General features: G+C 50.9%; 1 protein-coding gene across 2 annotated transcripts in view; it reads right to left on the bottom strand.

Annotated features, from left to right (window-relative positions):
* Positions 1 to 10,396, bottom strand: part of SOX13 (SRY-box transcription factor 13) — a 30,916-nt gene extending 20,520 nt beyond the window's left edge. For both annotated transcript variants that reach the window (XM_005216694.5, XM_005216695.5), the window contains exon 1: positions 9,406 to 10,396. In XM_005216694.5, the coding sequence (XP_005216751.1) occupies positions 9,406 to 9,527 (122 nt within the window). In that variant the 5' untranslated portion in view covers positions 9,528 to 10,396. The remainder of the gene's footprint in view (positions 1 to 9,405) is intronic.
* Positions 10,397 to 13,723: the final 3,327 nt, after the last annotated feature.

The raw sequence follows: 13,723 nt of genomic DNA, 5'->3' as shown, positions 1-13,723 counted from the left end.
GGAAGCCCCTCTACCTCCCTAAGGCTCCATAAAAAGATATAATTTGAGAAAAGGTTCGGGGGCTTCCAGAGGGATTTGAACACCCCGCTTCTCGGCTTGGGCAGACAACGGAGGGACAGAGTGGCTGGCGGCACTGCAGTCGGCGGCCGGGGCCCGTGAGCTGCACTGGGATGCACTGGTCTCACCTTTGGGCGCCCTGCTCAGGTCTGTGGCTTTCCCCACCCCAGGGTTTCTGGGTGGGACCCCACCTGCGCCTTGAGAAAACCTAATCGCCATCATCTCCCCAAAGACAAGCTCATCATCGGAAACCCCAACTGAGCAGCCAGCGTTCATTCTTCCAGTGAACAAAGTGTTCCGTTCTATTTCTCTGCAAAGGCCATGTTTCCTCTCCCATTATCTACCCCATCGGCCCACCGGCAGCCAACACTGCTGCGGAAGATTTCTCCTGTCTGTCATGTTCATGGTCCCCTTTATATTTGTGAATTGTTGCTTTTTCTTGGCTTTGGCTCCTTCTCAAAAGGGCAGGGGAGCAAGGCGAGGAGAACAGCTTCAAGTGTCCGATTTAATGCTCATCAAGCAATCTCCAAAGCAGCCAGCCTGCACCCCAGTCCGCCTGGGACCCCAACTTCGAGCACCAGCACCCTTTGGAAACTGAGCAGGACCATTTCAACTAAGAAAAGAGAGAAATCTGGCAAAGTGGTGGGATGAGATAGGAATCTTGACATCTGGAGCCCGAGGTGGTAATAACAATAGTGGGGACATTCACATTCAAAGTATTTAACAACTGAATGATGGGCCCTAACCTGTGAGATGGGACTCCTGGGACAGTCAGATGAGTTGGCGGGTGCCCCCCACACATAACTGGTTGCCACTCCAATGTGCACCCCTCTGATCATAGTTAACATTTCCTAAGTATTTACTATGTGCTGAGTATTATTTTAGTCACTTTTATTTATAGCAATTTATTTCATTTTCACAATAACCATCTGAGATAGTTGGTATTATGATCTCCATTTTACAGATGGAGAAACTGAGGCACAGAGGTGGTTTGGGTCCAGGAGGTCTAGCATCAGAATCTTCCTCTCAACCAGACAACAGGAATCAGGCACACAATAAGCCAGGGGCCATCAGCAGGCATTAATTAGCTCTTTTAATACTTTCCTGAGCCCTGTGAAATAGTTACTATTATCATCTCTGTTTTAACTACTGAGGACACAAAGCCTTAAGGAGGCTGCCAAAGGTCATGGCCAATGAGTGGTGAGCAAAACACTGGCCCAGAGACTGGCTGTCGAGCACTTTCTTTAAAGCGCTGGATTATGCTGGTTTCTCTCCCACGTGTTCGAGGTCCTAAGAGCCATGGGAAATCACCCACTGGAGGCTGAGTCGCCCACCCCTCGACCCTAACCTCTGCAGGGCCACCGCTGCTCTCATGACGGGGGTCAAGGGGTCCAGGCAGGTCCCAGCTCAGCTGAAGTGAGAAAAGTCAAAGGCAAATGCCACATGCAGACATCAAATGATTCAAAACCAGGGTCCTAATGTCATGAGTTCAGGGCGGCAGCGGAGGGCGCAGAGATGCCCCCGTCCCTGACCTCCCCCAGCGATCACCTCGCCGGGGTCCTGACCTTCCTTCCTTGCCCTCTGTCCCCACACCTCCACACCTTAGCGTCCCACCATCAGCCTGAGCAGAGCTGTATGCTTCACAGACCACTCAACACATGTGCCAAATGAAGAGCGGCCATCATCTTATTATCAATCTTTTTTCTGACTATAAAAGGAATATGTACTCAATAGATATGTACAATAGATAATCTGAAAAATTTAGAATAACATAAAGACAAAAAAATTAAAGTCGCCCACTTCACATTAATCCAGAGGTGGCAGCAGCTGATAACGCTTGGGCATATTTCCATTAAATCTTTTTCCTGTGTCTAGTTTTCTTTTTCATCATTAAGCTCATAAAGAAGTTTTACACTATTCCCCTCCATATACATGTAATATCAGAGGAAGCTTTCCTGTTACTAAAAACTGGAAATTATTTAAAATTCTTCAGGGAATTCCATGGTAGTCCAGTGGTTAGGACTCTGCGCTTTCACTGTGAGGGCCTGCCTTGGATCCCTGGTTGGGGAACTAAAATCCCACAAGCCATGCAGTGTGGCAAAACAGAAAGAAAATTCGTTATGAAGTCACTTGTAATTGTTGCACATCTCTGCAGTGGCTGTACTGTAATTTACCCAATGCCCGGGGTTAAAACAATCCAACTCTTTAAATCTCAATATCACTGAAAGCCCCTTCTCCCCCTGAAGGTCATTCACCCTCCAGACACTTTTGATGGGCCAAGGCTGTTCTGCTCCTGTGACAGAAGGCAGGGAAAGGGCCCTGACAATCGCCAGGAAGAGCAAGGTAGGAGAAGGGCCTCACCTGCTTCCTCTTTTTCTTTACTTTTCTTTTTTTCCTGAAGTCTAGTTGACTTGCAATGTTGTGTTAGCTCCCGGTGTTCAGCAACGTGATTCAGTTACACATATACATTCTTTTCCAGATTCTTTTCCCTTATAGGTTATTACAAAATACTGAGAAGAGTTCTCTGTGGTACACAGTAGGTTCTTACTGGCTTTATTTTATATACAGTTGAGTGTATCCGTTAATCCCAACCTCCTAATCTATAAACCCTCCCGTCGTCTGCCTCCTCTTGAGGAGCAGAAGTACAGGATGGAGGCTGTGACACAGACCCAGAAACATGGGCCCGGGCCTAGCTGCTCTGCAATGCGGAGGACCTGTCTTAGTGCTTCCTGGGGCCTGACTTCCCCTTCAAAAGATGGAGAATCACAGTGAGATGCCATGTCACACCCATTATGATGGCTACTAGTTTAAAAAAAAAGAAAAAAAAAAATGTTGGCAAGGATGCAGACAATTTCTGGTGGGAATGTAAAATTTTACAGCTGCTAGGGAAAACAGTACGGTGGTTTCCTAAGAGCTGAAGCATAGAATAACCATACGATGCAGCAATTCTCCTTCTGGGTGTATAACCAAAGGATGTGAGGCAGGGCCGCGAAGGGACGCTGCTCACCCGTGCTTTTACAACACTGTTCACGACAGCCAAAAGGTGGGAACAACCCAAGTGTCTGTGGAAGAGTGAATGGATACAATAAAACGTGGCATAGATAAGAACAGAATATCATCATCCTTAAAAAGGAGATCTGACACATGCTACAATGTGGAGGAAACTTGAAAATGTTAAATGTAATAAGCCTAAGTGAAATACAAAACGACTAATATTTCTTGATTCTGCTTGTATGAGGTACTTACAATAGTAAATTTATAGAGACAGAAAGTAAAATAGACGTTATTAGGGGCTGGGGAGAGGGGCTAAGGGGGAGTTATTATTTAACAAGTACAGAGTTTTAGTTTGGGGGAGGCAAACTTCTGGAGATAGACAGCAGGGGCAGTTGCACAATGCAAATGTACTTAATGCTTCCAAACTATGCAATTAAAAACTATTAAAACGGTCAATTTCATCAATATGTAAGTTACCACACACACAAAAAAAGATGGAGAACATGAAACTGCTAATAATTTACAGTTTCATGGCACCTTTAATCTTGCAGACAGGCATAAAACAGACTCACGGACTGGGGACTCAGGTCTGGCCAGGTATCGGGGCTGTGCAGCCTGGAGACCAGCTGCCTCGGAGAGCCCCTTGCGCGCAAAGCCATCATTAACATCATTAATTGAAGTGTCCATAAGGGCCAGAGCCAGACAGATTGGGACCTGCCCCACCAGTTAGCAGGCTTTCCCTTCAGTGCCTCCCTCGCCTCTAGGTACAATTAAAGGCTTTTCCCTGCCACTCAGAGACAGGTGTATTAAGAATTCCTCAGTGGGCTGCCGTCTATGGGATCACACAGAGTCGGACACGACTCAAGTGACTTAGCAGCAGCAGTGGGGAGGGGAAGGGTCTCGGGGCAGGAAGGCGGGGATGGAGGAAGAGATTTTGCTCACTTCCTTTAAGTCAGCTCCTTGCTTTCCTGGAAATCCTTTCCTCAATTGTCCTTCTTGGGGTGGCAGTCTCAAGGAAAGTGCTGGGTGACGCCTGGCTTCCAGAACAGCTCTCCCCATCCCCGACTTGCTGAGCAGCCCTGGGCAGTCTACTCTACAGCTCTCGACCTCCTTGAGGTCCATCTAGGGAGGACACAGGGACAATAACTCAAACACATGCTTTCAAATAGGTCTGAGCTAACAGAGGGGGTGACTGGGGTGGGGGCCGCCTGGGGAGAGGAGGGAATGGAGAAGCCTTCCCAGTGTTCAGAGTCACCACTTACGTCAGAGACGCTGGCTTCTGTGGGCCACCTTGATCTTCCTTCTCCTCTTTAGTGAATCACAGGCGGGGACCAAAGTCCCATCCAGCCAGGAGGGTCATTTGATAGTTTCATTCTCTATTACTGGTGCCTTTACAGGTAAAAAAACTAGCCCAGCTCCCACTTACCCAAGAACACATCACAGGGCTTCCAATGTCTCTAAGCGCTGCCGGGGCCCCAGGGCCTGAGTGAGAGGGTAGGCCCTGCTGATGGCCGTCCACCGCAGGGGAACCTTAGGGACTGTCTGTGGAGACTGGGAAGAGCCACTGGCACCTGTCTGTCTTTGTCCAGCGAAGAAGGGAGATGAGCGTCCCCACCCAGCCCTTAGAGCTGCTTTCCTTCCCTTCCCCCACAGCCCGCGCCCTGACCCGGGGTGAGGGTCAGTGACGGGGTCACTAGAGGTGCCCAGCTCAAAACCTGCCCTCGCTTAGGAAGGAATTTAACCCTCTCCCTGCTGGCTCATGACTAGTCACCCTAACAGATCTACCTGCTCGGAGGGGAAAAGTCACTGCAGAGAGGATCACACAGACCCACGTGATAACTCTGAGTGCACGGTGGAAGTGAACCCTGGATTTGGAGGCCAGAGGTCTGAGCTGGAGCCCCAGCTCTGCCACAAAAATCAAGGTACAATCCTAGGTAAGTCCTAATTTTCTGAGCCTCAGTTTTCCTATCTATAAATTGGCAGTCAACATACACATTGTGTGGCTTGGAGCCTCAGCATAGTGATTTTCTAAATGTCAAAATGCTTCACACACTTGATGGTTTAGAAACCCCCCTACAACTGTTAGGGGTTTGGACACCTGGAACTCACTGTGGGGCCTGGGACACACCACCCAAACTTGCAAGGTCTCAGTTTTTCCATTTGCTCATGGGATAAATGATTATTTCTTCTCTCAGAGATAAAACTTTAAGTCGGGGAGGGCTCCAAGGTCTTTGATGCTGCAGAAATACAGGTGCAGCTAAGGCCCTGGTTCCCACCTTCAGGCCGCAGCCCGCATCAGCAGAAAGACAGTGGCAGCCCCTGCCACGTTTCTGAGTGAGCACCAGCTAAGCACCTCACAGGCATTTTTGGTAGCAACAAAACCCGTTTTATAATTGAGGCACCTGAAGCTAAAGGGTGGAAGCCAAATCCCACAGAAGGTCCACCTGCCTCCAATCCAAAACCACAGCACAAGGACTCTGGAGAAAAGGCAGCTTCCCCGCAGGTGCACCCAAACCAATCAGCCCTGTCTGCTGCAGGGTGCTGGGGGACAGCCTCCACTTCCTGCTGGGTTCCTGCAGGAGCTCTGGAGTGCCCAGAGTCCAAAGGTTAGTTAAAGGCGGTCTGTTACTATGAATTATAAAAATTCACCAGCAGTTGGTTGGGTCTGGTGAATGCAGTGGTTTCATGCTTTCAAGCGATTCAGACTTACAAGCGAATTTCACCAGTTTTGCAAAAGTCCATTCTACTTGGTGTGGAACTGTCACCCTTAGTGACCCGATCAAGGGACAACACCGGGTAAAGGACAAGAGGCAGTACCCGCTGAGCCAAACTATCATTTATGCTCCACCTGGCGACACCCTGCCTGCAGGTGGTGGGTGAGAAAGTTCACTGTCTTTTCTGGGCTGCCCTCCAGCGCCGGCACAGTGAGGTCCACACGCTGGGGTCCACACCCGAGCCCACCTCCACCCCACACCCTACCCCTGCTCCAAGGTCCGGGATCACCTGGGTTAGCAGCTCTTGCCCTTGTTTCTTTGGGCTACAGGAGTGTATGGGTCACTCCTGTAGCACAATAATCACAGCAATAGTAACAGCAGCAAATGCCTGGATAAGAACTCCACCCCCACAGCCCCCCATAGCAGACAGTGTCTGAATTTTCCAGGTAACCCTTTTTATTCAATCTTCTAAGTACCAGGTATGATTGTCAGCAGCAATTTATAATTCCTGAAGCTGAAGCACAGATTGGCTAAGTAACTTGGCCAGGGTCACGTGGCACATCTGTACACATCTGAAGGAAGAATTTGATGGGGGGCTGAGAGAGGTGTCACAGCTGACGGAGTCTGTTCACCACACTCTCCCTTTCCCAAATCGCATGTAAGCCATGCTCATGACCCAAGGGAGGAGCTGCCCCCACATCCAGACAGTCTGCAGGAGAGCTGCACCATCATCCCAACACCACCACCATGATGGCCATGATACTAACATCAGCTCCCACTAACTGGAATCTAGTATACTCCAGACACTGTAATATATAACATCACTTCATTGAATCCTTTTAAACTTGGGAGGTAGGTATTATTCTTTTCCCACTTTGTAGGTGAAAAAACTAAGCTCAAAGAAAGTTCTAGTATTTACCAGAAATCTTCCAGCTCAGAAGAAGCAGAGATAGGATGCAAAGAGGGATCTGTCTAACTCCACCTTGCACCCAGCCTCTGAAACCAAGCCCACAGAGACAAAAATGTCTTCAAGAGTCCTGATACGGAACTTCTCTGGTTGCCCGGTGGCTAAGACTCCGAGCTCCCAATGCAGGGGGCCCAAGTTCGGTATCTGGTCAGGAAGCTAGATCCCACATGCCACAACTAAGACCCAGAGTAGCCACATAAATAAATAAATAAAAATTTAAAACAAATATTAAAAAAGAAAAGAAAAAGAGTTCTGGGGCCCTGGCCCACTCAGCTAAAAGCTCTGTTCTCACAACGCAGCTGGTTCCAATGCTCCTGTCTTACCTCCTGAGACAGATTACTGCTTCCTGGTGGGTAGGGTTTGGTCTCCTCCCCACCCCCACCCAGTGCCTTCACATGATGAGGTATGGAGTAAAGCTTATGCAGGTCAAGAAGCAACAGTTAGAACAGGACAAGGAACAACATACTGGTTCCAAATTGGGAAAGGAGTATGTCAAGGCTGTATATTGTCATCCTGCTTTATTAACTTATATGCAGAGTACATCATGCGAAATGCCAGACTGATGAAGCACAAACTGGAATCAAGATTGCCAGGAGGAATATCAATAACCTCTGATATGCAGATAACACCACCCTTATGGCAGAAAGTGAAGAAGAACTAAAGAGCCTCTTGATGAAAGTGAAAGAGGAGAGTGAAAAAGCTGGCTTAAAACTCAACATTCAGAAAACTAAGATCATGGCATCCGGTCCCATCACTTCATGGCAAATAGATGGGGAAACAATGGAAACAGTGACAGACTTTATTTTCTTGGGCTCCAAAATCACTGCAGATGGTGACTGCAGCCATGAAATTAAAAGATGCTTGCTTCTTAGAAGGAAAGCTATGGGCAACCTAGGGAACATATTAAAAAGCAGAGACATTTCTTTGCCAACAAAGGTCTAGTCAAAGCTATGGTTTTTCCAGTAGTCATGTATGGATGTGAGTTGGGCCATAAAGAAAGCCAAGAGCCGAAGAATTGATGCTTTTGAATTGTGGTGTTGGAGAAGACTCTTGAGAGTCCTTTGGACTGCAAGGAGATCAAACCAGTCCATCCTAAAGGAAATCAGTTCTGAATATTCATTGGAAGGACTGATGCTGAAGTGGAAGCTCCAATACTTTGGCGACCTGATGTGAAGAACTGACTCATTTGAAAAGACCCAGATGGTGGGAAAGGTTGAAGGTGAGAGGAGAAGGGGACGACAGAGGATGAGATGGTTGGATGGCATCAGTGACTCGATGGACATGAGTTTGAGCAAACTCTGGGAGTTGGTGATGGACAGGGAAGCCACAAGACTGAGCGACTGAACTGAATTGAAAACTTATCCATACTCTGAATATCTTAGTTGTTAAAAAATATATCAAACCATTGCCTTTAAAAAAGACATCTAGAGATTAACGTTCATCAAGCCTGAACAAAATGAGTTTGCTCATTTATGGAGAAATGGCACATCTCAGAAAGTTGGCTGCACTCACTCACCCGTGGGACTGAAGCCTGGGTGAGTGTGGTCATGAGACCAGGAGAAGGAACATCCCCTCCGCAGGCTGCCAGGCTCGGTCCCGATCCTGGGAGCCCAGAGCCCTGCGGGGGAAGGAGAGTTGTCTCTGTTACCAGGTGGTTCAGCACAATTTGAAAGCAGCAAAAATGTCTTTGAATGGAAAGAAAAAGCACAGGGTTCTGCAGGAATTTTGTTGCAGAACAGAGAGGTTTCGGCTTCAATGAATGAGCCACCCATTCTGACGTTCTCTGCTTCCTCACTGTCAACCAAGTCTCGGCTCCTTGGCCTGCATTCAAGATTCCCTCTGACCTTGAAGATCTCTTCCAAACTGCTCTCTAAGCTCACCCCCCACCCTGTTTCTACCCCAGCAGGGTTCCTCAACCTCTTGGCTGGTAGCTTAGTCGCTGTTGTTCCACGGCACCTGGCACGGAGGCGCCTTACTAACATCTGTCTTAGCAGGGGATGGAGGTTGCTAGTGGAGCCCCAAGTCTCGTGCTCGGCCCAGAGCGTGTGTTCCACAGCTAACAAACCTATCCATGCTGGATCAGACCTGAGTTCACGCTTTCACGGACCCCTGGCAAGAGCCTTGAGCTAGCAGGAGAAAAGGATGTCAACCCACAGAAGACAGGACAGGGAATCTGCTTCAGGACCGAGTGGCCGTCAGCTGTGTGAGGATAATAAGATAACAGTGAATCCTCACAGCTGGAAACCAGGCCAGTTCTCTCACTGCCCAGCATCTCTCTCCCCCACTACCCAACGCATTACGTTCTCACCCTTGGCTCTTTCCGGAGTCCCACAAAAGCTTCTTATCCTTCCAATGAGTCTGCCTTTCAACAACCATCTGATGGCAGCAAGCTTGGAGACATGCTTGGGATGCAAGAAATGGCTACTTGAGAGATTCGCTCTTCCGGAAGCAGACGAGGCTCCTCCCAGGCATGAAGCAGAGGCCGGGGATCAGGCAGCACTGTACCTGACCCCGAGAAGCCCCCCGCCAACCAAAGCTCTCTGCCCTTTGGCACTTCGGCCACCTGGGGGATGCGGACCCCTTGAAGAATGGCTAATGTGGCTGCTTCTAGTCAAAGCCAAACAGTTGGGAACAGAATGAAGGGAAATCACAGAAAGAATGAAACCGACTTACATGAGGAACGGATGGAGAAAGGGGGCTTGCTTCCAGGAACGGGGACTGGTGAGGAATCCAGGGAAGCGCGGAGGCCAGCCAGGAGGAGGGGGCGCCGCAGGTGCTGCTCCTGGCCTCTCCATGGTCTTCCGGGACGCCACACGACAACCTGCACACACACGGGCCCTGCGCCCGCAGAGCGCTATCTACTGCCCCGATCTCGCGGCCGCTGAGCTAAATTCCACCAGCTCAGCTCTTTTGCAGAAAGGGGGTTGCTTTGCTTGTGCACCATTCTTTCCACAAGGGTGGTCATCTTGCCCGCTGCCCCTCTTCCGGGGTCTTCTCTCACACAGCCGCTCTTCTTTCTCTGTAGGAGTGTTCCCAGGCCCTGCCGTCTCAAGAAACTACAGTGACTCTGCTCTCATCACTGTCCTGACCCCATTTCACAGAAAGCAATCAGCAACCCAAGACCCAGTGGGCCGAGGTGGGAGGGGGCTCCTTCCACTTACAGGAGCCATTTGCGGTCCCGTGGGGAGGCCGTGCAACTCAGAAGGGCATCTCTCCACATGGGGCTGGGCTCAGACTGGCCCTGCGCTAAAGCTGCCGCCAGCACAGGCTGAGGCCCTGCATGGTCTGTCCTGAAATTAGCGACCCGGGTGTTTTTCCTGTTGAGCCTCTTGCTAAGGCCCTGCAAGTCTCCCCTCAACACTGGAGAACAGAACGTGCTTGGCTGCAAACCTGGCCATCATAAATTGCTAGTAACAGACTCTCAATCTGAAAAACAACATCATAGAAGGCCTGGCCCTTCTTTTCTGCTCCTCTCATCCGCACCACAGAGGAGGCAATGGCACCCCACTCCAGTACTCTTGCCTGGAAAATCCCATGGACAGAGGAGCCTGGTAGACTGCAGTCCATGGGGTCGCTGAGGGTCGGACACGACTGAGGGACTTCACTTTCACTTTTCCCTTTCATGCATTGGAGAAGGAAATGGCAACCCACTCCAGTGTTCTTGCCTGGAGAATCCCAGGGACGGGGGAGCCTGGTGGGCTGCCATCTATGGGGTTGCACAGAATCGGACATGACTGAAGCAACTTAGCAGCAGCAGCAGCAGCATCCACACCACTATTTCCGCAAGACCAAGAAGAGAAAGAGATGCCTCCTCTGGCCACAGGGGAGAAAGCTGCTCCCCAGAGGCTCACTTTCACCTGTCTTCAGGCACAAAAGCTGGGGCCGAGGAGTCTGAACAGGAAACGTCCATTTTCCAAGGTCCCTCCTCATCGCTAAGCTCAATTTATCCTCAGATTCATTGAGCACTTGCTAAGTGCCGAACTCTGTGCACCTAACACGAAGGCGCAGAGTCCCACTCACAGGTGGGGGTCACTGGGGACCACCTCCTGTGCTCACCCCGGGGAGGGCGATCGACAGCAGGCTGCCGTGAAGCTGGCTGTCTGTCCCTCCCCGCAAGCGTTCCCTGCCCTCTGCAAAGGGGCTGGGAGAACAGAGCAGGAGTGAGGCTGGACAAGAGCAAAGAGCCAGGGGCGGACATCTTTGAAAAGAGCAACAGTAAGAGGCAAATGTGAATGTGGCTAGGTATACATTATAGAAATAGTGTTCAGTGTACTGGTTATATGCAAATTATATGTAAATATGTACACAGCCCTCAGAAGAATCCAAGTGTCGCCTCTACTTTTTCTGCCTGTCTCTTACTCAAGCTGTTTCCAGGGTTACCTAGGAAGCTACTATCTGACCACCTGGCCAGGGTACTGCAGAGTACTTTCCCAGTCCATCTTCCCGCCTTCCCCTTCGTATCAACGTCTCTCCTTGACCTCACCTCTCCAGGAAGGCTACTTGAGAAACGCTGAGTACAGAGGAGAGAGACAAAACGGAGCATGGCCAAGGTAGCAAATGAAAGGAGGGGAGGAGGATGGTGGCCTCTGCCAAGGCAACTATCCTTCCAGATCTGGGCCCAGGACGGGCTCCCTGCAGCTGTCAAGAGGCCCTCAGACCCCAGGCATTCCCTGATGCCCTTAGCCCTTTCCCATCACCAGTTCCCCCAAACCAGGGGCAGCAGGCCAGGGGCTCCTGCAAACACCCCACCATGGTTCCCACGTGCGTTGCCACGTGGCACACTGGCCCCGTGGACCAGCCTCATCTCTTCAGACCCACAGTCAGTGTCGAACTAAGAGGCCCCACCACCCTGCCTGTACATCTCAGTCTCCCAATGCACAAAGCGAGGGATGAGGCACCCTCCGCCCTTCCTAACTGACAAGGTTTCACGAGGCATCCCTGAGATGAGCCACATGGCAGGACCTGTGCGTGGAAGGCACCACCAAGAACAGATGCAGAATTGTGACTAAGTGTCTAACCCCACAACCGGATTTTGAAACTGCAACAAAAATCACCAGGGTAGCTGTCTTCATCCTCATCTGACTCTACTGCTACAGCAACACAGTTTTTCCCAGGAAGGGTACAAGTGGTCCTTCCCGAGTTGCTGATGGGAAAAGCGAGGTTCCTAGCGGTGGCGTGACAGGCCCGAGGACACAGTCTAGAGCAGGCCTTGGTCTCCTCTGGGGTCCACAGGCCTTCAGCGCCCACTGGCCCCAGAAGCACTCGCAGAGCAACGGCTAGAGGAACCTGGAGGGCCTGTGGGAGCTGCGGGAAAGGCAGGACAAGGAACCCACTGCTGCCTAGGGGGCAGCACCTGGGCCGGACTATGGGAGGTCAGCACTGCACTCGGTCCAGCAGGCCCAGCTAGCGCCCTGGGAAGGCTGCGGCTGATCCTTCTGGCCCTGGGTGTCAGGCCTGACCCAGAAAGTGGGCAGCCTGACCCGTTACCAGCTGGAAAATCAAGGAAGGAAGTAAACAGAGCACCGTTTCCCCCCTACAGATATAGAAACCTAGGCACAGGAAGGGTGATGGCACTGGCAAGACCAAGCAGAGCGCAGCCCCAACAGCTCCCATGAGGCAAATCCTGGGCAACTGCTGTGTCTCAGCACTTCCTTCCAATGGCTACAATGAGTGCCAAAAAGGACAACCCACTGCCTCAGTTTATGGGTAAGGAAAATGCAGCTCAGAGAATTTAGGTAAACGGCCCAACCTCAAGATTCAAAAAGCAAAAGCTTCCAGTCCACAACTTTCTGACTCTAAGACTCCACGGTGTTTTTACCGAACCATCCTGCTTCTCTATAAGTTGAAGAGCATTCCAGAGTGACACTGAGTGGTTCATAAGGTATTGGCGTGGGAGGAGAAAGAAAGATACCGGACCCTGGAGCAGGCTATGGATGAGCTCAAACCCCTTCACCCACGGCCAGGGCCCTCTGGAGCCTGGCCTGGCCTCCAGTGTTGAGGCTCACAGACCCTAATGCAGGTGCGAACAGGCGCCTTCACACCTCAGGGCTGCAGCTCACAGGGTGCCCATGCCTGAAAGGCTTACATTCTTGAGCAGAAAACACCCAGACCTCACTCCAAGCCCAGTTCAAATGTTGCCCCTCCTTGGACTTCCCTGGTGGCACAGTGGCTAAGAATCCACCTGCCAGTGCAGGGAACACAGGTTCGATCCCTGCTTGCGAAGATTCCACATGCCGCGAGGCCACTGGGCCGGTGCAGCGCAGCCACCAAGCTGGAGCTACAGCGCCTGTGCTCTGCTCTGCAGCAAGAGAAGCACCCTCAGCAAGAAGCCCGCGCACCACAGAAAAAAGAGCAGCCTTGCTCGCTGCAGCTAGAGAAAGCCTACGTAGAGCAACGAAGCCCCAGCGCAGTCAAAACGGAAGAAATTAATGAGTTAAATGAGGCTGCTCCTCCTTTATGAATCACTCCCTAAAGATCCTAGAAGAGCCGATTGCTCCTCCAGGGCATTCCAGAGCCCTTGGACACCCCTGGCCTCTAGTACTTGACTGGACTGCAATTATTCTTTTACCTGTCTGCAGTGGTTCCTGTCACCCTATGTTACAGATGAGGAAACTGAGACTCTGAGAGCTTTTGTTACTTGCCCAAGGCCACACAGGCCGTCTGGCTCCAGAATGCTCCTGTCCGCGAAGGCGCTGCTATTCTTCCTTGCCTCCCCCATCCTTAGTGCAGTGCCTGGCCCCTGGCATTGTCCAGTAAAGGTTTGGTTCATTAAAGATATGGAGGGATGGGGTGTTGCTGCTCCCAGCCACCTCCACTCCGAAGCCCACCTGCAGCCCTGGGGAAGCCCCCAGGATGCCCTACTTGTCACTCCACCTTCCACCACTCCTGACCTTGGCTGCCCTTCTCCTGAAAAGCTCCAGGGCCTTTGCCTCGCTCCTGTCCACTTCTTCCTGCAGTGCCCCAGCCGCTGCAAGGGTCTTTCTGTCTTTCC

Source organism: Bos taurus, chromosome 16, assembly GCF_002263795.3.
Source record: "Bos taurus isolate L1 Dominette 01449 registration number 42190680 breed Hereford chromosome 16, ARS-UCD2.0, whole genome shotgun sequence".
Classification (NCBI taxonomy): Eukaryota; Metazoa; Chordata; class Mammalia; order Artiodactyla; family Bovidae; genus Bos; species Bos taurus.
The sequence above is the reverse complement of the archived record's forward strand: the minus strand, read 5'-3'. Positions and strand labels throughout refer to the sequence as shown.